This window comes from Phalangium opilio, unplaced genomic scaffold, assembly GCF_054372755.1.
Source record: "Phalangium opilio isolate 3A_F unplaced genomic scaffold, DU_Popi_V2 ptg000098l_1, whole genome shotgun sequence".
NCBI lineage: Eukaryota > Metazoa > Arthropoda > Arachnida > Opiliones > Phalangiidae > Phalangium > Phalangium opilio.
Genome location: NW_028324201.1, coordinates 4,096,511 through 4,122,279, shown reverse-complemented (window position 1 = coordinate 4,122,279; position 25,769 = coordinate 4,096,511). Strand labels below are relative to the sequence as shown.

The 25,769-nt window shown below is 37.5% G+C and overlaps 1 protein-coding gene and 1 long non-coding RNA gene across 2 annotated transcripts in view; one reads left to right on the top strand and one right to left on the bottom strand.

Moving 5' to 3' along the window:
- The window catches only part of LOC149634784 (uncharacterized), a 333,137-nt gene that overhangs the window by 190,257 nt on the left and 117,111 nt on the right, over positions 1-25,769 (bottom strand). The window lies entirely within an intron of this gene.
- Positions 1,255-19,328, top strand: LOC149634984 (histone acetyltransferase KAT7-like). The gene is made up of 7 exons (XM_089850973.1): positions 1,255-1,293; positions 1,401-1,619; positions 4,143-4,328; positions 6,741-6,830; positions 7,676-7,910; positions 16,216-16,362; positions 19,023-19,328. Exons 1-7 carry the CDS (start codon positions 1,255-1,257, stop codon positions 19,199-19,201), a joined length of 1,095 nt encoding a protein of 364 aa, XP_089707099.1. The 3' UTR covers positions 19,202-19,328.

The following is a 25,769-nucleotide window of genomic DNA, read 5'->3' as shown; positions in this document are numbered from 1 at the left end:
GATTTTACGATTTCTTTACTGATTTTGTTTCTGATTTCGTGATTTTTATGTTGATTTCGTGATTTCTTAGTTGATTTTGTGTTTTTTTTTCTGATTTTATGATTTCTTTAATGATTTTGTGATTTCGTTGCTGATTTCGGATTTTTTATTTGATTTCAAAATAAGCATTGATTTCGGATTTCTTAAGTTCGATTTCCCGGGTAGCGTACGGGAGTTAATGAATGACCGACCCCTCGGGGTACAGACTTACATTTGACGCCTCAACAGCGACTAGCGAAGTGCCGAGGCAAGCTTTTCTTTCCCTACTCGCGTATTTTCACTTTAACGACGAGCTATGAAACTTGAAAGAAAGTGAAACTTAACTTCCCTATAGCCTGCGAAAAATATCTGACTAGAAATTTAGATTTAGAATTGTTTATTAACAATTCATTTTTTTTTAACTTTTTAAAAAAGTTTGATTTTCAAATGTTAAATGAGTGTCAATAATGAAATACCCGCGGAAATATTTATTGTCTGATATTTGATATTTATGTTATTCTACAAAAAAATTCCATTTGCCATGCCCCCTCACAGAAAGATACTGCCCCCTCTGCGTAACTTTTCTGGCTACGGGCCTGGCGTAATACCTCTCCGTGATTTGGAAAATGGGGGAAATAGTCAGGTATTTGGAAAATGGGGGAAAAGTTGGATTTGGAAAATGGGGGGAAAAAGTCAGGGATTTGGAAAATGGGGGGGAAAAAGTCAGGGATTTGGAAAATGGGGGGAAAAGTCGGATTTGGAAAATGGGGGAAAAAGTCAGGGATTTGTAAAATTTGGGAAAAAGTCAGAGATTTGGAAAATGGGGGAAAAAGTCAGGGATTTGGAAAATGGGGGGGGGGAAAGTCAGGGATTTGTAAAATTTGGGAAAAAGTCAGAGATTTGGAAAATGGGGGAAAAAGTCAGGGATTTGGAAAATGGGGGGAAAAGTCGGATTTGGAAAATGGGGGAAATAGTCAGGTATTTGGAAAATGGGGGAAAAGTTGGATTTGGAAAATGGGGGGAAAAAGTCAGGGATTTGGAAAATGGGGGGGGGGAAAAGTCAGGGATTTGGAAAAATGGGGGGAAAGTCAGGGATTTGGAAAATGGGGGAAAAAGTCAGGGATTTAAAGTTTTTTCCAAAAAAAGTCTGGGATTTTGTTTGGGAGGCTTCAAGCAATGATAAATATGGGCTGTCGGTGTAATTATGAAGTGGGCTCTGGTAAACACGTAATAAAAATGGTCATTGATAAGCTGGAAGAGTCAGGGATTTTCAATGTAAAAATTTTGATCAAACCCTGCATAGAAATTAGTGAAGTTGAATCTGAACCCTATGAGAGAGTTGTTGCGTAGACTTAATTTAATTGAGTTATAATTAATTATAGGGACCGACTATTGAACAAAAAGAGCGTCTGAATTTATTGATGGAGCAAAGGAAGAAATTAAGTTTGCCAAAATGCAAGCAGCAACAGCAACAATTAACGAATGCGGATACTGACAAAAATGAAGGGAAATTTCGTGAACCAGAGTTGGCTGCTGGATTGACTCCCGTCTTTGATTTGCAGATGTTCAGAGAAGCTCAAGCCAGAGCCGCTGAAGAAATAGTAAGTTTAGTCAAATGTTATTTAAGGCTGTTTCTATTTAGGCCCAAATTTTGGGCTTAAATATTGTGAATGATTTGGTAAGCTATTTAGGCCTAAATAGCCTAAACCTATTACCAGGAGTTCATAATAACCTCCCTTCGGGGGGGGGAGTTTGAAACTGGCCATAGAGCTAATGGTAAAAATCGCGAACAACAAGATTCTGTCGTTGCGCATAGAAAGGATTAGCCTGTTTATGGACATACAACCTTACAGTATATCGTAGTGGTATCTATGCTCCTTGGTTTTCGTTCCAAAACTTCCCTTGGCTGGGATCTCCGTCGAAAAGAAAAATGGCGATATGGTGGACGTAGAAACACGTTGCAATTCTTATATTAAAGATACTGGGAATAAATTTGTCTAAACCGCTTTAATTTAACCACGGAATTCTCACTGACACTCACACATACCACAACAATACATCATTGACGGTCGTTTAAATGTTTTGTAGAAAACTAGAAACCCCGACTAAAAGCCAACTTCTTAGCCAAGGCTTAATTTACACCGTTCCGACAGAAGCAGACGTGAGCTATTTTCGCTCCCAAAAAGCACAAGATAAAAATAGTGCTAAACCGGAAGTGTGTAAGTTAATGCGCTTGGGCGCTAAGAAATGGGGTAACTATTTCTTTGGGAGTTAAGCGGTGTATGAATCCGCTGAGCTTTACGGCGAAACTTTGTTGTTACGGGTTTTTTTTACCAGTTTTGTACTTCGGGTTATTATGAACTCCTGATATTACTTTATGAGTACTATCAGGGATAGATGTAATTTTAGAAGCAGGAATGGAGAACAGAGTAAACTGGGCGCGCGTCAAAGTCCCGGACCCCCTTCCACGGGACGGGACGGGGGGTATGAAAGAAGATGGGGGGTCATGGCGACAGAGGTAAAAAGGAATAACGTATTTTTCGCCGTCCCCGTCAGCTACGTCATCAAAACGTAGTTTAAGTTTCAAAGCCAATAAGATAATGTAAAAATTTCGTTTCGTGTTGGAGGGAGGGGTTCTATACTGGGTGGGCTATGAGTCGAACTGAAGTAAATACTAACCGTTCTCCTTTCCTACTTGTAAAATTAAATCTACTCCTGGTACTAATTACAGGGTTCATACAAACCTGGAAAACCGGGAAAACCTGGAAAAATCAGGGAAATAAATAGTTGACAAAAACCTCGGGGAAAACTCAGGGAAGTTTAGAATTTTTAATAAAATTCAGGGAAATCAGGGAAATTTGCGTCAAACAGGGGCCGAGTAATTAAGCAAAATGTTCGTGAACATTCCCTCCATAGGATTAACATTACACTATACTTTGGAGGCTCATAACTCTGGTTCTATTAGAGATACAGGGATGCCCTTTGAGTATGTTATAGTCCAATTTGTCCCCCATCCAACCATACTAAAATCTTAGGGCTACGACAAACAGGGGCCGAGTAATTGAGCAAAATGTTCGTGAACATTCCCTCCATAGGATTAACATTACACTATATTTCGGAAGCTCATAACTCTGGTTCTATTAGTGATACGGGGATGTCCTTTGAGTATGATATAGTCCTATTTGCCCCTACCCCCCTTCGCCTCCTTCGTTAACATTTGCTCCATAGAATACTCCATATACGGGAAAAACCTGGAAAACTCAGGGAAGTATATGGGAAAAAACCTGGAAATCTCAGGGAAATTTGTTTTCCAAAAGTTGTATGAACCCTGTAATTAGCCCAAAATAGCCGAAGCCTGTTTATGCCCAATTTTTGGGCATAATTAGTACACCTGAGATATTGGACTACTCGGACCCATAATTTGGGCTAAAATAGCTAACTAGAAACACTATACTACTTTATCCCAAAATTAGCGCCTAAATAGCCGATCTCCAAAAGTCTCGCTATTTAGGCCCAGAAATGTTAACCATACAATTTTGTGTGCCGAAATAGCAACGGCCGTGCAACGACTAATATTTAGGCCCAAAATTTTGATTATTTAATAAATAGCTACTAACTAATCAATGTTAGTTAAGAAAAAAGTGGTGTGCGAGTCCAAGTATCAAAACTAATTTCTTATCTGAGTATCAAAAATTCTTTCGAGTTTCGAGTATTTAGATAGGCCAATTTTGGTTCTTTCAAGTAATTATAGAGTCTCAAATATTGACTTGTCGAGTATTAACCGAGTAAATTTCTAGAGAATAACGAAGATGTTCAGTTATCTAATATCTAACTAGTTCAAAAAGATCGTTAGTGATCAATTAAACAATGAACGGATGATTTTCGAAATAAATGCTCAAGAGCTCATCGTCTGCTATAGTTATAAGCCTCGAATTCGAGTATTTGTCGAGTATTTAAGATGTTAAAAAGCTACTCGAATCTTTCTCGAGTGTCTCAATATGTTGTTATCGAGAACCGAGTCGAGTACTAGGCTCGATACTCGAACTTGACGAGTACTCGCATACCACTGTAAGAAAATAATAGAGTACTGTCATATTTACCCCAAAATAAATGAACAATTGTAGCAAGAACAGAAGAGATATCAAAAAGGAAAACGAGGAGGTTTTCGCACGATTGAGTTAGGAAAATACGAAATGGGCGTCTGGTATAATTCTCCTTATCCCGAGGAATATCAATGTCTACCCATTCTCTACATATGCGAATTTTGTCTGAAATATATGAATAGCCCGACAATTATGCGACGACACATGGTAAGCTCTTATTAATAGGCCTGTACGAGTACTGTTTTCCTAGAAATTTGCGGGTACTCGCGAGTCCTCCGAAAGGCTAGTAACACTATTCGACGAGTCCATTTTTCCCCTATGCCAGTCTTATTTAATAGAGGTGTGCGGTTAACCGTTTCAATCGAATAATTCGATCGAATACCGAACCGAATAATTCGATTCGGTATTCGATAAGCCCATTTTCACTATTCGATTCGAATATCGAATACCGAACTGACTATTCGGTTAAAGTTCGACTACCGTAAATTTAGGTTCTTGGCACTAGAGAGACCCACCTTATTTAAAAAAATATCATCCCGATTTTATTTGTCTCCCATCAAAAACTACCAGCAAGTGCTGCAAAGTACATAGGAATATTTTAAGAAATACTTGGCCACCAATGAGGAGAGGTATTTTGAAATTTAGGAGCTTCTAAATGTTCTTCTCCTTGCTTTGTATTGACTATTGGCGAATATTAGGGTTACTACCCGATTAACCGCAAATAGTTGGCCTAGTATTCGCGAATACTAGGGTTAAATATTCGCGTTTACTAGGCTTAACTATTCGCGATTAATCGGGAAGGAAAAAAAAAAATTACCAAGGCCCAACTATTCGGTATTCGATTTGGAATGAACTATTCGATTCGGTATTTGATAAGGAAAATTTTTTGATATTCGATAACCGGTTCGATACCCAAAAAGTGGTATTCGCACACCCCTACTTATTTTTTCTTTAAACTAGGCCTTGTTTATTTTTTGTCGGGCTAGTCCATTTCTTCGCGAGGGGTCAACCAAAGCAAGCTACACGACGTCACTCTTTGAGTACCAGAGGCCACTCGATCATGCAATGCGAGGGGCTAGTCATTCGTCAATGTTGTGTACACCTGATTACTGAATTCCGATGATTATTGAACGAATTCCTAGATTACCGTGATTGCGATTATTACAGATGATTTCCGTGATCTTTACACTGATTTCCCGTTATTGCCGCAGATTACTCGTGATTCCTGTTTGAATTCCGGTGATTTTTTGGTGATTGCCGTGATTACCATTGGATTCTTCGTGAATTACGATGAATGCAGTGATTAAAGAGTGATTATTTCTATTTCAACTGATTTACTATTTTTATTTTGGATTTTCGAATCCCTCGATTGATTATGCGTGATTATTTCACGAAATTTGTGATTACCGAGGTGATTACAAAAGATTACTAGTAAAACATGTGATTATTTCCGATTTTCTCAAGACTTCATGTGATTTCAAGTGATTATCGGAGATTTCTGACTACCTTTGATTACCTACAAGAATGAATTTGATTACTGATGATTTTCTAAGAATTCTAGAAATCACGTAATCGATTTCTACGGTTTTTGTACACCTGATTATTCAAATGACTAACCCCTGGATGCAATGTGACTATGCGCGATAACAGTCCGTGGCTGCGTTGTCACATGTCAGTGTAGGCACAAAGGCTAAGATATAGCTTTCAATTGTACGCGTTTTATTCCACATTCGTAAAACTAATAGTACTCGTTTTTCAAAAAATCTACTTCGAGTACTAGTTTTTTATAATTTTGCAATAATGGCGATAGATGGCGCTAGTGGTTTGCCCTACTATACATGGTTCTCGAGAAAGAGGGGGATCGGCATTAAAAATGAGATTTTTCAACAGTCAATAGTATGCCTACCTCTTTATATGTTTATGGAGATAGTAGTTGCTGCTAGGGGCCACTTGGAACGTGCATACTCTATCTTTTAGGGGAACGATATATCCCTAGCGTTAGTTAATCATTGTCAGCACGCGCAAAGCTAGGTCTCTATGCAACTTAGCTTTGTGTGTGCTGACAAGTGACAAAAAACTTGAGGATCTTCAGGATTTAAAATATCCGCGAGTTTTTTTAGCTCGAGTGCACGGACCACTAGGCCTTAGTTTCAAATACGTGTAGCAGGCTGTAGACAATTTCACACGTATCTGAAACAAAGCTACGTTGCATAGAGACTTGGTTTGCGCGTGCTGACAACCGATGCTGTAACAGAGTATATATAGAATAAGCTGTCGTCCGAGATAGGGAGTTGCCGATCCTGTAGAGTGAAAACAAATTTCCTCACGCGCATTCTTTATCCATGGTTTAACTTTCAAGTTTAGTTTTAATGACCAACGACGTCATTCGGCGAATAGTTGGCCTTTATATTCTAGTATTCGCGAATATTAGGCCTAAGTATTGGAGAAGTATTCTTTAAGGCTATGTATAGTTAAGCCTAATTATTCGACATTCGATTCAAAAATCTTTATTCGTCTCGATATTCTTTAAGAAATGTTTTGGGTATTTGATATTCGTCTCGCTAGTAAAAGCGCAGCCCTAAATATTTTTTTATTTTAAGATTATCAATCGTTTTTCAGGCAAAATGCGTTTGGAGACATCCACCTGGTGACGAAATTTATCGAAGCAATAACATTTCGTTTTTCGAAGTTGACGGTGAAAAAAATAAGGTAGTTTTTATATTAATCTCTAATTGTAATTAGAGATCTAGGCTAAATTGAAGAGTAGCACCTGCTCTTCCAAATTAAATAAATCATATACCAAAAGAAAGCTTTCGCCTGCCTCTATTCATTGCACAGCATTATAATGAGCACAAACAATAATTAACATTAAAAAACTATATTAATATATATATATATATATATATATATATATATATATATATATATATATATATATATATATATATATATATATATATATATATATATAGGCTTGGCCGGGACTCCCTGTGATGATACACGCAGAGTCGCATGCGCACGCGTCTGTTTCAAAAATATAAATGAAGATAAATATGGCTTCAAACATTCGAAGTTTCAGTGATCAAAGAATCGCATTTTTATAAATACAAACCGCACCTAACCTAACCTAACCTAAAATAACGTGTAAATTATGTAAAAAAATAATTTACACGGAATGAATTTTCTTAAAATTATCTTAAATCATACATTTTAGGTTTGGTTAGGTGCGGTTTGTATTTTTAAAAATGCGATTCTTTGATGACTGAAACTTGGAATGTTTGAAGCTATATTTATCTTCATTTAATTTTTTGTAACTCGTGTATCGTCAGAGCGAGTCCCGGCCAAGACTTTGGCACTGCTATATATATATATATATATATATATATATATATATATAATTAGTTTGTCAATGTTAATTATTATTTGCGCTCATTATAATGGTGTGCAATAAATAGAGGAAGGCGTAATCTTTCTTTTGGTATATGATTTATTAAGTTTGGAAGAGCAGGTGCTATTCTTAAAAATTGCATAGATTTAATCGAGTTTAATTGCAGGTGTATTGCCAAAACTTGTGCTTATTAGCGAAACTTTTTCTGGGCCACAAAACGCTGTACTTTGACGTTGAGCCATTTTTATTTTACGTCATGACAGAAGCCGATTCGGAAGGATGCCATATTATTGGCTATTTTTCTAAAGAAAAGAATTCTTTCCTGAATTACAATGTTTCGTGTATTCTGACTTTACCGCCTTATCAACGTAAAGGTTACGGAAGAATGCTGATTGATTTCCGTAAGTCCTTCATTTTTACTTTTGCGCTCTTTAGAGCTAGCGAAAGTATTGTTCCGACCCTTGCTGGCAGGCTGGGCGCCTTTTCTATCCCCGTTTCCCCCTTTTTTTCGCGTACACGGTCGGATATTTGCAAAGAAATATTTTGCGCTTTGGATCCCCACTTTTCTCCTCAGATTATTGACTAAGCAAGCTGAGCCACGGAGGTATAATAGCTACAGTTATTTGGTAAAGCGTATCTCGTGAAGAGATAATCGTCACCTGGGAACGGCCGCGATTCATCTTACTAGATTGGTTTTATTCATAATCGGAATAATATTTTATAAACAATGGAAAAACCCCGAAAATTATAAATTTGCCGGGGTCATCTTATAATGAATATAGTAATACTAATTCTAGTCACTAGAGGCCGCGCAAAAGTGTAATCTGGCCGGTGCCATTTTGTTCACTGACATTTCCAGGCTCTGTACGGAACCTGGACGAGTCGGGGATTTGGAAAATGGGGGGGGGCGGAGTCAGGGATTTGGTATGGTATAATTCAGGGCTGATACTGAGTCACTTTTTTCAAATTCGGTTACTAAAAGTCATTTTTCCGAAAATTAGTTACTATTTGCAAAAACGGATTTATGTAAGAAGAACGTTGAACGTAGGAAATTCCCTACCCATCCTCGACTACTTCGTATGTTTTGATGGGAGTGGCTTAATAATTCAAAACTCGCGCTCGCCATCTATCGGCCTTATTCTCTTATATTTTGGGCTTTAAATATAGCTACTGCATAAGGGAAGTAAATAATAATAATAACTTATAATTGTACTATAATAATAATTATAGTACTACAAAGAAAGAAAAACCAGATACTTAAAGAAAATATTTAAATAAAGATCATTTATATATATATTCTCCACTAAATCGGGAGTTATATCGCATTGTTGTCCAATTTGCTTTTTTACCACTGGCGCAATTTCGAAAAAAAAAAAAAAATTTAACCACGAAAATAGAGATAATAATGATATTTTCGACCACTAGAAGTCGCTATATACAAAATTTGAGGGCGGAGTGAAAATATAAGCAGACGAAGTTTCTCCAACTTTCTCAATAAAGTATGCGAGGATGGTACCAGAGGCTATAACCATGGATGAAGGATGCGCGTGAGGAAATTTGTTTTCACTCTACAGGATAGGCAACTCCCTATCTCGGGCGACAGCTTATTCTGTATATACTCTGTTACAACATCGGTTGTCAGCACGCGCAAAGCTAGGTCTCTATGCAACCTAGCTTTGTACGTGCTGTCAAGAGACAAAAAACTTCAGGATCTTCAGGATTTAAAATATCCGCGAGTTTTTAGCTCGAGTGCACGGACCTCTAGGCCTTAGTTTCAAATACATGTAGTAGGCTGTAGGTAATTTCACACGTATTTGAAACTAAGGCCTAGAGGTCCGTGCACTCGAGGTAAAAAAATCCCGGATATTTTAAATCCTGAAGATCCTGAAGTTTTTGGTCTCTTGACAGCATGAACAAAGCTACGTTACATAGAGAAATAGCTTTGCGCGTGCTGACAACCGATGTTGTAACAGTGTATATACAGAATAAGCTGTCGTTCGAGATAGGGAGTTGCCGATCCTATAGCGTGAAAACAAATTTCCTCACGCGCATTCTTTATCCATGCTATAACTATGATCCGACGTTCTTAGTACATAAATCCGTTTTTGCTATTGGTCACTTTGTTTTTGGATTTTTGCGTCTTTCGGTGTTATTTATCTTCTCGACCACAACGTAAAACGTAACATATTTCTATCGCCCAGCTGAATGATAGTTTAATCGGAAAAACAGGAAAATTACATTTGATTAAACCAAACAATCGTGGACCTCGCTTCGCTCGCTCAAGAAATGCTTGACTTCATATTTGAAAACAATCCATTGAAGTGATTGTTTTGATTAAAAACTGCTACAATTACTTTGCATTCTGCATGGCTTAGTTGAATTTCGTCCTGGACCATTTATGAGGTGACCTTTCCTTCGAAGAGCCCATAGTTTGGGCTTGATTACGACACAGAACTTTAAAATATCTTACAGAAAATAATTATGAAAATTAAAGTCTGTCAAACGAAAGAAGAGCCCTGAGAAATTTGTCCAAATTAGTGTCGCCACCATCGACCCCATAGTACTTTATCAACTTGTTTTGTTTTGTCAATAGTCGTCTGTAATATAGTCTGCTATAAACAGATAGGCTTAATCGCAATAGAACCAATACATTTTGCAATATATATTTAATATGTTTATGTTTCATGGTTTTTTACGATCATCGAGTATTAAAGAATATATAACAAAATTAACGACAAGACACCAGTTTTATCTTTGTTGAACTAGCATTGCAATATATTTTAATGATATAATAGCAGACTATATTACAGACGACTATTGACAAAACAAAACAAGTTGATAAAGAACTATGGGGTCGATGGTGGCGACACCAATTTGGACAAATTTCTCAGGGCTCTTCTTTCGTTTGACAGACTATAGTCATCTCTGAAAAACATTTCATTCAACATGGCCCTTTTTAATAGCTTAAAGTGTTAGTGCCATAATTTTTGTCATCCACAAACTTAAAATGGGAAAAAAATCCTTGAAAAATCTAGCTTATTATGATATGTTTACTTTTGTATTTGGTTTCGTAGCAATTTATAAAATTGCAATCAAAGTTTTGTGTTTGGAAAAGGCCTAGTTAAAATTTTGTTTCGTTTGATGGCGTAGTAAGGAGAAATTTTCTCTCTAGATGTCGCTCACGTGACGCCTGTTAGTGTCTCAGCCCCGCGTTAAGCCTATTTTATTCAGATTCACGCGGCATTAGTAGACTCGGGAGCATAGACATACAACACTGTGTACACGTTGACTCACTATTGAATTGGCGGCCTTGCTTACATTTCTCTCATTGCAAAACACGAGCGCCAACTATAGACGGAACGGAAAACTAAAAAGCATAAAGGGTATTGACACTGTACTGCTTTTCATTGCCTTAATCCCTATGGGATGTTAACATAAATTGACATTACTCAAAACAAGGACGATAGGGGCATAGACAGGGCCGGAAATAAGCGCAGGACAATGGACATTGTCCAATAAAATTTTAAAATGTCCCATAATATTTTTAAAAACTAAGGGGGTCACTGGACAGTTTGACCAATAATTTTTCCGAAGTTTTGATAGCTTGACTGTGGAGATCGAAGCGACACTATTTTAGCACACTACAGTCACAATATAAGAAATTTTTCTTGTTTCCGGCCCTGGGCATAGAGGCGTTGTAATTCGAACAGCTGTTATTTAGGAAGGCTTGCATTATCAAATATCAATAAGATTGAACCGTCACACCGTGAAACTGATGTTATTGTTTTTATTAAACGGTTTTCAAAGCATGTAATTTTCTAGAATTAATGAGGTATGTAAACATATTTAAGTTATATGTATTAATTTACTTTATTTTATATCAAATCCCCTTTTGTTTATATCGTAAAAATGTTGACAAAGTCTTATAACAATGACTAAAGGAGCTGTCAATAGTCTATTGGCCTTGGAAAAGGATTATTTAAACCTAAATCATGATAAATATTCAAACATTTTTGGATCAATATACTTGTGAAATGCAATCATTTGAGTGGTAGAACGATTGCTACACTTTGGAACTGAGCAAGATTTCAGCATTATTTTTTTTAATTACAAATGGTTTTAACATTGACAAAACATTTGATGCATAAACTGTTTAATTTTCTTATTTTTGCCCTTTTATTAAAACATTAATTTCCAAAAGCCTTCATTCACGTTAAAAATTACAATGTTAAGCCTAATTCTTTATTTGAACGTTTTAAATTTGCATTTCCCGAAAATTTTCTCGCGCCAGAGTAAAACAAAAAAATATTTTATAGGTTTGCAATAATGGCGATAGATGGCGTTAGTGGTTTGCCCCTACTATACATGGTTCTCGAGGAAGTGGGGAATCGGCATTAAAAATGAGATTTTTCAACAGTCAATAGTATGCCTACCTCTTTATATGTCTATGCATAAGTCTATTATGTAAGGTCCCCATAAGTATGAGTCCCCAATTAGGTCCTATACCGCCGGCATTGTACTCGTATCAACATTTTGAAAATTTGGCGGGTACGATAAAAGCGCCATCTATAGTTCCTAGGCTGTTTGCTTATACCACCGGAAGTTAGGATAGGACTTTCAACTATTCACCAATTGGGGAATGGCGGCGGGTACCGTTTACATTGCTGTTTAATTGGTAAATTCATGTCACATACTTTAAATATAATAAAAGCGGTCATTGTTATCTTTACGTGGAGGATTAAGTTAAGTTACAACATGAAAACAAGCTACACTTACAGATAACTGTCTGAGGTAATTTATCTGGCAGTTTTTCTTGATTAGACTTCAAATAGCAAGGCTTAACCTCAGATTGAACATCTTTAAAGGCGTTTAGAAGATAATCTAATATTAACACTAGATACGTTTCGTGCAAATTGTTTTCTACTAATATTGAATACATTCTATCTCTTTCTCTGTTAATTAAATGCACTCCTTCATTTAAATATAACTTTAGTTGGGGCAAATACCTCCGAGCTCCGTTCCTGGCCGCCTCCATTTTTAAACATGCCTACGATTCAAGCTTTAAGACTAAGACACGCGCAATACGAACTTGGATTATTTCATTTCCGCTTCGTGGTACCTCTAGAATCCGCCAGGGGGCGATGAAATTTCCTTACCTGCTTCCTTCATTAGGGGCATTTGCTTATGACCTAAATTGTCTTTGTCTCACACTTATGGGGACCCTACATAATAGACTTATGGTCTATGCTTGGGAGTCTCGGGCGCTCGCGCTTGGCTTTTCCGCGAGATGCCGTGAGTGACGTATCAAGGAGAAAAACCCGCCAAAAATCTTCTCCGCAAATTTGCTTTTGCACCCCAAATTTCAAGTTTTTGAGGTGTTTTTTACCTCTCCGAGTGACGTATGTCACGGAGAGGTTCTGTAACGATCGTGTGTGTGTGTGTCTGTTGTTATTGACTTACACCCCAGGGGAGCGCGTTCGCAGTTTCCGAATCGAAGCAAATGTGTTCGCCATTTCCGGACCGCATTCACAGTTTCCGGAAAATTCAAAACTTGAGGCTATCCACAATTCAACTGGCCACTATTACTTCATCTGACTAGTCAATTGTCCATTCCACATGAACACCAATCTGTATTCATTGGCTTCTTACACCACCATCTTCTGGGCGTTGTTTTTGTCTATCCCACATAGACACCAGTCTGTACTTAATTGCTTCTAACACCACCATCTTCTAGTCATTGTCCATCCCACATGGACACCAGTCTGTACACACTGGCTTCTAACACCACGATCTTCTGGTCTTTGTTTTTGTCCATCGTACATGGACACCAGTCTGTACTTACTGGCTTCTAACACCACCATCTTCTGGTCATTGTCCATCCCACATGGACACCAGTCTGTACATACTGGCTTCAAACACCACCATCTTCTGGTCTTTGTTATTGTCCATCCCACATGGACTCCAGTCTGTACACCTGGCTTCTACACCACCATCCTTTGGTCTTTGTTTTTGTCCATCCCACATGGACACCAGCCTGCACACCTGGCTTCTACTCCAACATCATCCTTAAGGTTAAGACATACGCGGCGATCAGCTAGGGTTACGAGAAACGTCTAGCCTCCCTAAGCTGGGGTGTCCACCAAAGGTTTTCGCAATTGCGGTTGTTCTTGCTTCTAACTGTAGTTCGACACCCTTATATACTACCTATTTTAGTAAGGCGAAGCAACCGGTGTATGCTTCATTTCAAACGCCAATATTAGTCAAGTCTCTCAAGAATGTTTAATTGTTCTTTTTTAAAACGATGTAACGTTCAATAAGGCGAATAACTAACGAAGAAAATGTTAAATATTAATTATATTTATTTTAATATTTAAGATAATCTTGTTTCTCAATTCAAAATTAATACGGAAAGAGTTAAAAAGCAGCCTATGTTTTTGTCTGTGTGTGTCCGTCCGTTGTTACAGTAGTGCGCTGCGTTAGAAGTTCGTTTTGTTTTGATGTGTAAAGAAATCCTACAGAACCATAATATTCCCTTTATCCTTAATATAAATTGAATATGTGGAAATATTTTTCGTAATTATGATGCATTTAGTACTTTTGTAGCTTTAAAGCTCTATTTCATTTTGATATTCCAAAGATGTTTTTAAATATTATTATTTAAAATGGATGTTTATATATTACTTAAGCTATACTAGATCTGTTTATAGCATAATCCTTTCTAAAGTGAATACAAGCACAACGCTACTATGTGGGCCAAATGAACTTTTATTTGTCAATAGGCCTAGTGAACCAAAAAGTGAACGCTTGGTTTTCGTTTCTGTAATGCAGAGACATTAACGGTTCAGAGTGAGCCGAAAGTTAAATACACTTTTTAATAATTAGGCATAAATTTTATAATCATGGTGGAAATCTGGGCCGCGTTCAGCAGAGCCCAGCGCTGTGAACAGTGTCCTATTTAACGGGATTTGGTTTATGAATTTTGACGTCCTGGTGCTCAGCGCTGAGCTAGCGCGGTCTTCAAAGAAAATGGTCGGCATTTTGGATAACGTGACGTAAAACGCGTAGTTCTCAGCTTGGCGAAAAAACCATGGAGGAATTAATACAAATAGCTTGATGATTCTGATGGGACTATAGCCATTTAATTGGCGTGAAATCAGTTGATCACGCGAGAATTTTAAGATATATGTTAGCGTCTAATTTTAATTATAAAAGTTGTTATCTATCTCTATAAATATGTTATCATACAACGTTTGTTAAGCCTTGGTACCTTGTACGCTTTATTGCGCTAGCGTCATTTATAAAACGCGGATGACCGGAGAAAAGCTATGACGACAGAGCTCACCGGTAAACATTTCCAAAATCCGCTGTCGTTTTTGGTGAGCTCTGCTGAACGCAGCCCAGACCAGTGAAAGGTCTGATCGTAATCGGATTATAGCTTCGAGTTTTCATGCTTTTTATGATGCGCATTTACTTTCAGTGTGTGTAGCCACAAATAAGCTTTGGTGTTATGTAACGTTAACAGTCATGTTGACAAAACTAAGAAAATCGTTGAGGTGAAACGAGAGGATAGTGTTTACATGGCAACCCTGTTGTGAATATGGCTTTGAACATAGAGGGCATACAGTTGAGGAGTAGAAAATTGGGCCTTTACAAACACGTAAAGGTAATATCCCTCCAAAGTTTTATCTCTTCATTTCCCGTTTTTCCCCCATCGGATGATTTTAATGTGTACAAGTATATCATTATTGGATGTAAAATGTCGTCTGATTTACAGTATATTTGCTATGCTTTGTATACTGCTTTAATACTTCATAAATTTTAACTTAAGAAACATTTCCATATCTGGGTAAATAAGTTTGTAAATAGTCGTCTTGACTCGGAGAGGTAATATTTTGGTTTTCCCAACTTGTTCTGTGTTTTCCCTGATATTTAAATATTTATCAAGCCTATTTTTGGAATCAGAAGAGTTTAAACTCTCAAAGAAGTAAGGTTTTCTTTAGATTTGAGATACGTTTTAAATCAGGTCGCTATTCCTTTAATATGGTTATATTTAGTCACTTTTTCCTTACTATTTTTAAATTAATTAATCACTTATTCAACTAAATTTGAGCGCGCGAGTGAGTATCAGCCCTGGATTTATTAAACCAGGCTTCGAGCAATGATAAATATGGGCCCAGTTGTGATGAAGTGGACTCTAGTAAACACGTACTTAAAATGGTCAGGGATATTGAAAAATAGTTTCTCAGGGATAAGCTGGAAAAGTTAGGAATTTTCAAAATGGCGGAGTCAGGAATATGTCAGGGATTTTGTTTGATATATCAAACCATGTTTCGAGCAATGATAAATATGGGCAAGGTGTGATCATGAAGTTGACTCTGGTAAACACTTTAAAAATGATCAGGGATATTGACAAAATTTGGCTGAAAAAGTCAGGGATTTGGAAAATGGGGAAAAAGGTCAGGGAATTAAATTTTCTTCCTGAAAAGTCAGGGATTTCGTTAGATGTATCAAACCATGCTTTCAGAAATGATAAATACGGGCCCAGTTGTGATGAAGTGCACTTTGGTAATCACCTTAAAATGGTCAGGGATATTGGCAAAATTTGGTCAGGGATTAGCTGGAAAAGACAGGGATATTGGGCAGAACCCTGATTTATTTTATTTAAATAAATTGTAATTTTTATGTTAATTTTGCTTTTAAAATTAGGTTATTTGCTGAGCAAAGAAGAAGGGAAAATAGGTTCGCCTGAAAAACCCTTATCTGATTTGGGATTAATCTCGTATAGAAGTTATTGGAAAAGCATTTTACTCGAGTATTTAGCAAAATATGAGGGAAAGGAAATCTCCATAAAAGGTAACGAATTAATGCCGATTCTTTCCTCGCTTCCCAGATGTCGCCGAGGGGCTGATCACTCGCGAAATCGAGTGTACTAACGCCCAAGAAATCAGATTTCCAACATCTTGAAATTTTTCGAGATCTGTTGAAATCATAAAACTTCTATGGAAATTTTGAAATCTCTGTTGAAATCATGAAATTTTTCCAACTTTGTTTGAAATCTTACGAAATTTTGGTGAAAATTTTGGAAATTGTAAAAATTTCTGAAATTTTCCGAATTTTTAGAAATCATTAGGAATTTTTTGGAATCATTAGGAATTTTTTGGAATCATTAGGAATTTTTTGGAATCATTAGGAATTTTTTGAAATCGAGTGACCATATTTTTTGGAAGTGATTAGCCCCTCGGATGCCGCTTTTGTAAAGGGCAAGTCTCATTTAAATCCTAAAAATTTTACTTTGCGCTGTACCTATAAATTAGAAGTGTGCGAGTCCTCATTTTTAGGTTTCGTGTCCGAGCCAGAGTCCTGGAAAAGTGGACTCGTCGAGCCCTCGAGTCCTTTTTTGCTGGACCCGTCGAGTCCTTAAAACATGGTTTTGAGAAATTTGAGTCCAAAATTCTTAATCGAGTCTAATTCGAGCCCAAAATTTATTATTTGTTTACAATAAATATACTATAGGTGTGCGAGCTCCTCATTTTTTAGTTATACTACGAAGTGTGGACTACAATTTGTATTGCGCATGACAACTAAAGATATGTCTTAGCCTTTAGTAGTGTTGTATAGTATGTACTGACAAGTGAGAATGCACTCTATGATAATCTTAGGGTGGTCACGTGGTCACGTGTTCACTGCCATCTAGGATCTCTCTTGTTGTACTGTTAGCCCCTTTGCGCATGACAACTAAAGATATGTCTTAGCCTTTGGTAGTGTTGTATAGTATGTACTGACAAGTGAGAATGCACTCTATGATAATCTTAGGGTGGTCACGTGTTCACTGCCATCTAGGATCTCTCTTGTTGTACTGTTAGCCCCTTTGCGCATGACAACTAAAGATATATCTTAGCCTTTGGTAGTGTTGTATAGTATGTACTGACAAGTGAGAATGCACTCTATGATAATTATAGGGTGGTCACGTGTTCAGTGCCATCTAGGATCTCTCTTGTTATACAGTCAGCCCCTTTGCCCCCTTATGAAAAAATGGGCTGGTTAGTGAAGAAAAATGGACTTGTCCAGCCCTAAACGGTTAATTTTAGGTCTTGGACAAGGTCCCGGGTTCGAGTCTTCGAAAAATGAGCACCCGCACAGGCCTACAATAAATGCAATAATAATTTTTCAGCAATTTCCAAATTTTAAATTTACCTTATTTAATGTGAGATATGCCAAAAAAATTTATCCCCTTAAATTGAGGGTGAGAGTTACGGTGCCTTAGCTCGAGGGTCGCCCGTCATCATTTCCAATCCATCTCACCTCCCTTATCCCTGGTTCTCGTTCATATACAATTACGCTACGTGGCAGCACTTAACAATCGATTTCCGAAGGTAGGGGCTTTGGTAGGGGCGTGCGCGAGGTACACTGAGAGAGTTGCGGTGCCTTATCCCGCAGGTCGCCCGCCATCATTTCCAATCCATCTCACCTCCCTTATCCCTGTTTCTCATACAAATACAATGGCACTACGCGGCAGCACTTAACAATCGCCTACGTGTGTGTGTGGTACAATGGGAGAGTTTCTAATTTCTCAAATTTGTTAATTACAAAAGAGAAACCAACACACAGGGGCGAGGCCGCCATTGGGGTATCCTCGCTCTAGCCAAGAAGCAACGCCAGAGGCCGTGCGAGTTGGTTAGCCTCCCGTTTGTAGTGAACTGGGGCTCCGTCTGGCGAAGGAAAATACCCCAATGGCGGCTCTCGCTTAAGTATAGTTAAATCGTTTAAAGAAGCTTCATTCCTAAAAGCATTTTAAACCTAGCTATTGTTGACGTTTGAATTCAAGCATACGCCTCTTTAACAATTTTTGGAAATTTAGGGTATATAAGGCGATTGATTCACGATAAATGATAAGAGAACCCGCAATTGCGTGAAGCCCTGCCATTGAGAGGCTAGACGTATCTCGTAACCCTAGCCATGGATTAACTAACTCTAAGGATTGTTTACTAATAGTGTTTCCCATGCAATACTGTCGCCAACTACATGTTCCGAATCATTCCTTTATTCCCCTCTTCATTCCCTCAATTTATTGGACCAAAACGGATGTAGATATAGCGCCATCTCTGGGCAACATAAATCGGTTTTGCGGATTTTAAAGATAGCGGCTTCTAATTTAGGCTGGATTTTAATTTTGACGTCATAGGACACGTGAAATTTGGTCCAATTTTCATGTAACTTCTTGTTAGGGAATGTAGCTGCGGCTAGGGGGCGTTTGGAACATGCATGCTTTATCTTTTAGGGGGAGCAAACAATCCCTAGCGTTAGTTAGTCCATGCCTTAGCCGATCGCCGCGTAAATCTTAACCCTAACGATGATATTGGAGTAGAAGCCAATATTGCTTTCCGCGACCATGTTTGCTCCGATTTGCCAACTGCGAACGCGGTGACACAGACACGTCCAGTGTTATACCTCTCCTCGACGTCATCGTCTCTGGGTGAGGTAAAAATAACATTCTTTTTTGTTTTCTGTTGTAGATATGAGTCAAGAAACGGCAATCAACGCTTACGACATTGTTACAACGCTCCAGGCTTTAGGATTGCTGAAGTATTGGAAAGGGAGGCATTTGGTACTTAAAAATATGGTTAGTGTTCAGGGTTCATACAAACCTGGAAAACCGGGAAAACCTGGAAAAATCAGGGAAATAAATAGTTGACAAAAACCTCAGGGAAAACTCAGGGAAGTTTAGAATTTTTAATAAAATTCAGGGAAATCAGGGAAATTTGCGTCAAACAGGGGCCGAGTAATTAAGCAAAATGTTCGTGAACATTCGCTCCATAGGATTAACATTACACTATACTTCGGAAGCTCATAACTCTGGTTCTATTAGTGATGCGGGGATGTCCTTTGAGTATGATATAGTCCTATTTGCCTCTACCCCCTTCGCCTCCTTCGTTAACATTTGCTCCATAGAATACTCCATATACGGGAAAAACCTGGAAAACTCAGGGAAGTATATGGGAAAAAACCTGGGAATCTCAGGGAAATTTGTTTTCCAAAAGTTGTGTGAACCCTGGTGTTGTTTCGTCTTGTTTTATTACACGAAGCGAAAAGGAAGTCGTTTGTAAATTTCCATGGTTTACTTAAAGGATCTATTGGAGGATTATTTGTCGAAGGCCAAAAAAAGGGGTTCCCAACAATGCATTAACGCTGGCTGTTTAAGATGGAAGCCCTATAATGCCAATGATGAAACCAGTAAATAAATAATCTAATGACGGTGTATATTTATCTGATGTCGATATTCTTAACTTCTTTTGTCACTTTACTTTTTGTATAATTCCCGAGTTCACTTTTTATCCTTACTATTATATTACCCGCTTCAAAATTGTTAATGTATATTACGGTGTTTAAATAAAGCTCATTCCATTTTAAGTTTGAGAATATATGTATGTGATCCGATCATAAACAGATCTGTACCAACGGAGCCTCCGAGGTATCTCGGCCCGTGCGTGTCGATTTTTATGTGGGGAAGTATCCAGTTTCGTAGAGGAAATATTTTCACCCAATATGTGTACTAGATGGCGCTTTTATTACCGTTGCGACCGGGGTCTTCCATAAGTTATCGTTGATATTTTAGGGGCCAATTATAAAAATTTATGAAAGAGAAAGGTTTCACCCTTAAATTAACGTTATTGTTTTAGGGGCTATTTATTTTCTTAATGAATATTTTGGTTGTGTGGACAACAAAATTATGAGATTTTAACATTGTTTTTTTAGTAAAACAAAACTTCTTGAAGTTTTATTATACCATGAGAGGATTTTTTTTAATCCTTTATAACCTTCAGTTTTTAACCTTTACTTCTTTGGTATGATTGTTTAATAAAGGCCTTCGGAAATTTTCTAAAACATTTCTTTACTATCCGCGACCTCGGTTTCACCGCTCTACATCTATGACTTGCCCTAATATTGTAGCAGTCGACGGAGTGTTGTTCCTTTGATTTTCGGGAACGTACTACCATAGAGACTATAAATCCCAAAGAGTGGCAGGTCCCCCGCTCTACAAGCGCAAATAATTATGTTGCTCCTAAATTGGTACATGAGAGCTTCCGGCCCGTTTAATTTTGCTTAGTGGAAGTTGCGCTGTACCAGAAAAAGGGGCAACAAGTTGAGGCATTCCTTCCACACCTCTTTCCATTCTCTTTGGTGTCGTACTACCCCAATGTGAGGTTTTTTGAAAACGTACTTTCCCCCTTGGGGGCATTAAAATTTCTTTCCCCCTCAACTCAAGCCTTTTGGCGCCATCTAGCGGCGTAATTTTCGTCCTATAGACGATTATGTTAAAAAATGGAATTTGAAAATGTACTTTCAAACATCAAATCGTACTTTTTTTTATTTATTTAATAAATCCTGGACCGAAAGCCATTCATCACATAGTTTGGCCTCCATTTTGGAAAATGGCCGCCGGATATATCATCTAGATACAGGGTATCCTGCAATAACTATGAAAATTTGTAAATATGATGTTTAAGTCCGTCTGAACATCATACAAACATATTGAAGACGCGCTACTGATACTTTTGGGCACCATCTTGAAAATGGCTAAGGGAAACGTCAAATATATTTCAAATATATAAATCTTTTCGAAATTCCTATATTGAGTAGATAATTTTCATTTACGTAATAAACACGAAAAATAATTATTTCCAAGCCTAAATTATTGACGTCGTCTTGAAAAATGGTCACTCTAATATTATTACCCTAATTTCTAAAAGAAACAAAAGTTATTCAAAGCTGTAATTCTCAACATGTTGATTAATGAATATAATTTAATATGCGGTTTATACATTCTAGTATTGTTAAAGATTGGAATTAAGACAAATCTCTAATATTTCGTTCATATTCATCGTCAGCCTGACGATCTTACAATAATAGGAGGTAGTACCGCGACAATGTCGACGCATTGCTGAGCAAACTAATTCGGATCGTCTACAATCACAGTTCTCTTCAGGTTCCGCAATTACTGGTAATGAGTATTAAATGTTTTATTTTAATCAAAATTAGGTTAGGTGTCAATATATTCCTACTCGCTTTGCAGTTTATAAGCTCTTCCATGGTGATACCATATTTTCTAATAGGTATACTTTAGTGACATGTTACAATGAAGTTCAACGACAAGTTCATAATACCAAAAGCGGATTATGCTTCACACATAAAGTACGTAAGTCCCACTTTTCTGTAGCTTTGGCCATGGATTTCATGATATTCCCGAAGTAAAAACAAAGCAGATGAAAAAAAAGCTTTTAACCAATCATGAGCCCCCTAACCATAGATAACCTCTTTAATGCCAGACCAATAGGCGACGGCTATTACTATTTTCTTGCATGGGACCTCGACTCGACCTCGCCGTCGACATAACCGGGAAGCCCGGAAGGCGAATTTGCGGTACCGTTCCGTAGTCGTTATAAAATATTCAACGTTTTAAAGCTCAAGTTTCGAAATGTTTTGAGACATTTACTTAGTCTTCAACTAAATATGATAAGATTTTCTTTAAATTTCAACAGAAAAATAGCTCTGCGAATAAAATTAGACACGAAAACTACACTAACTATAAGTGAGACGCTACCCCAAGTTGAGCATTTTCCTTAATTACTCGGCCCCTGTTTAGTCGAACCCCACGTTTTTAGTTTCGTTGGATGGGGAGCAAAGAGGACTATGACATACTCAAAGGCCATCCCTGTATCTATAGTATAACAAGAGTTACGAGTCATCAAAGTTTAGTGTAAAGTAAGATTCTAACTATAAGTGAGACGCTACCCCAAGTTGAGCTTTTTCCTTAATTACTCGGCCCCTGTTTACTCGATCACCAATAATAACATATCTGTTAGGACTTGACATTGCTACGTATGCTGTTTCAAACATTTAAATAGTTACCTCGTTGAAGTTAATTGGATTAGAATGCACTTCCGCTTATTATCGTCTACGAATTTAGCGCTGGCGTGATTAAAAACCCTGTCGAATAATCGCCGATGAGCTGCGGCTAACATTACTCTGCGCTTTTCGTTTTGACATGACATACTTCGTTTGATAAATTTAAATACACTTACGAATTTACTCGACTTTAAACTATACAAACTAGAATACAACATGATTGTTTAGCAGAGTTATGAAAAGGCGCAAACTTAATTTTTTGGAGGCTGTTTATGATTAAATTTGGGGATGTGGTATATACAGGTACGCTACACTCGTAGATGTGTTTAAGTCTTTCCAAAGAATCACGGCAGATGTTCGTAACATAAACTCACCTACCATGGTGTATGCGCGTGTCAAATTAAGAGTATAATAAAATCGATAAGTATAACACTCCATCAAATACTTTCTCGAAGGCGTTTCGCTGTAAAACAATTTTCGCCACGGATAATTCAAAACCAATAGCCATAAGACTCGTGTACTAAATATTGAAGGAATCTGTTGAAATGTACGGAAAAGGTATTTTTCTTTCAGGGCCGCCACTGTTCAAGATGGTGACAAATTGGAAAGAACCTTTATTTAAGCGCGCCAGCTACTACTTAAGAATAACGTCCCTGTAAAAATTTCAGCTTTCTAGGTCAAGTAGTTTGAGCTGTGTGTTGAATATCAATCTGCCAGTCAGCACTTTTACTTACATACAGATAGATCTAGATTATGTTACTTATGTTTTAACGTATATGTCGGCGTGTAAGAGTCAGACACATCACGTCGGCGTCTATGGTGCATTATAAATTTTCTCACCCAACCTTGATTCGTTTTTTAAAATTATTAGTCTGCTAATGACAAGGCCTTACTATAGTCATAAGTTTATCATGCCTCTAAGTACACAAATTTGGGTTACAACTGGGCATCTTCCGCAGGAGGCTACTGTGACGTCAGAACTCGTATAGGGCTAAGATCCGAAGAGACAAGAGAGGAAATTTTGAAAAATCTGTCGCGCGGTGCAGCCACCAAACGGTCGAGACTAGGGTTTTAAGTCGGAAAATTTTCCGCGGAAAATGACCGAGCTATATTTTTCCGCTACCAGTTTCTCAATTTAAAAGTTAAAACTTTAAAATTTTTCAATTGCCTTTCTTTTCAAAACATTCATTATTTTGTTTTCGGTGAATTCGGAGGGGGAAAAATTGTCCAAGGGCACAGTCTAGTGACCCCTATTCTCTATAGGAAAAGCTCACTCATTGACTATCGCTTGCTTGCATAGGGTTACTGTTTGCTCTTATGACGGTATAAGGCGTTAGAGTGGAGACCAAACCGTTAAGAGACCCAAGTGAAACTAAAATTATCAGGCATAAAGGATAGTGATCGTCTGCGTCATTGTAAGGGAAACGAGGTGTTATGTTGTTAATGTTATTAAGTTTGTTAACCCTGTTTAAAGTCACAAATTGTAGGAAAATCAACCACTAATATTTGGCGGCACTTTAATAAATCTACTAAAGATGGCAAAATAACTGGAGAATGTTTTAAATCTTTAAAAGTTTCATAAACTGACTCAAAGCTCACTTAATTGCTAGTTTTATATTTTTCCGATTAGCGGAAAATTTTCCGCGTTTTATTTTTCCGGAAAATTTACAACCCTAGTCGAGACGATTACTAAATGGGTGACGTGAAAAAACATCATCCAATGGAATAAAGATTTTTACACGTCCATTAACTTGCCCCCCCCCCAGGTGCTCAAATCGCCACCAAATATACATAGGTCAATTGCACCAAGCATGCACCATCCTTAACTTAGCTTGCACCACTACGGTTCGCCTCTACTTCATTAAAGATTTTGGGGGGCTGCGAAATAAAAGTGCCCCCGCCCACGTATCCGAAATGGAAAATTAATATCATATTCTATGTGCACAATCCTTGCACCAACATAATAGAAATATTTTGGAAAAGGTGTCAGAAATTAATAGGAGAATATTTTGGAAAACGTGGCAGCTAATTAATAGGAGAATATTTTGGAAAACGTGGCAGCTAATTAATAGGAGAATATTTTGGAAAACGTGGCAGCTAATTAATAGAAGAACCCTCCCTCTCACTCGTTTTGCTAAGCCCCCCTCTCACTCGTTTAGCTAACCCACCCTCTCTTTCGTTTAGCTAACCCGCCCTCTCACTCGTTTTGCTAACCCACCCTCTCACTCGTTTAGCTAACCCGCTCTCTCACTCGTTTAGCTAACCCACCCTCTTACTCGTTTAGTTAACCCGCTCTCTCACTCGTTTAGCTAACCCACCCTCTCACTCGTTTTGCTAACCCACCCTCTCACTTGTTTAGCTAACCCGCTCTCTCACTCGTTTAGCTAACCCACCCTCTTACTCGTTTAGCTAACCCGCTCTCTCACTCGTTTAGCTAACCCATCCTCTCACTCGTTTAGCTTACCCACCCTCTCACTCGTTTAGCTAAGTTGCGGGCCCCGGGAAAGATTATGGTCGGGCCCCTAGAATGATTCACCAACTCATTGGGAGGGAAACTATCTGGGTGCACAGCAGTGGGTTCGCCAAATTAAGCATTCTGTGCACTTGCAGAAAGTACTCCAACTACTCTTTTCTTATAGCATTTTAGGCTCTTTTAAGCCCTGGTATATTCGTTTTGGTTAAAGGTAGAAGTCTGAATTTTCATTAACTAATAGTTTTAATAGGCCTACTTTTATAGCCAAATAACATGTTTGTACTTAATATAGTTTACGAAATACCTTAGGTCCATTTTTTTTATTTCATTGACCGACCGATCGTGGAAATAGAAACTTAAAATGTAGGATTTATTTAGTATTTAAATTATAAAGTAAGGAAAAATTTAAAACTTCTGAAATTTGTTTAAATGTTTTTTTGTTCTCACTAAACTCCCTATAATAAGTTGGGAAACCAAAATAAAGCTCTCTGAATCGAGACGAAATTAAGAGGTTTTTCATAAATAACTAAATAAATAAATATAAATGATATTAATTATTTTAATTGTCTTTAATTTAGCTTCATTCTTGTTAAATCGTTTTAAGAAACTTTATTCCTAAAAAGCTATTGTCGACGTTTGAATTCAAGCGTATGCCTCTTTAACTATTGTTGGAAATTTATTGTATATAAGACGATTGATTCATGATAATAATAATAATAATAATAATAATAATAGTGTTTATTGTGCAAATCAACGGTAGAATGTTAATGTCCTACAGGGATTTACACCGTTTAGTGCTTGGCACTATTAAGTTAAGGGGATGGCAATTTAAATTTTAGAAGAATTAAAATTTCTATGGTTAATTAAATCATTTCTATTAAAA

What these genes read in the sequence shown, in the direction of transcription:
- LOC149634984 (XM_089850973.1), top strand. Translation starts at nt 1,255, where the DNA reads ATGGTCATTGATAAGCTGGAAGAGTCAGGGATTTTCAAT. An exon ending in CAATTATGCGACGACACATG is followed by an intron (nt 4,329 to 6,740) that starts GTAAGCTCTTAT and finishes ATCGTTTTTCAG; the next exon opens with GCAAAATGCGTTTGGAGACA. An exon ending in AAGAATGCTGATTGATTTCC is followed by an intron (nt 7,911 to 16,215) that starts GTAAGTCCTTCA and finishes TTTTAAAATTAG; the next exon opens with GTTATTTGCTGAGCAAAGAA.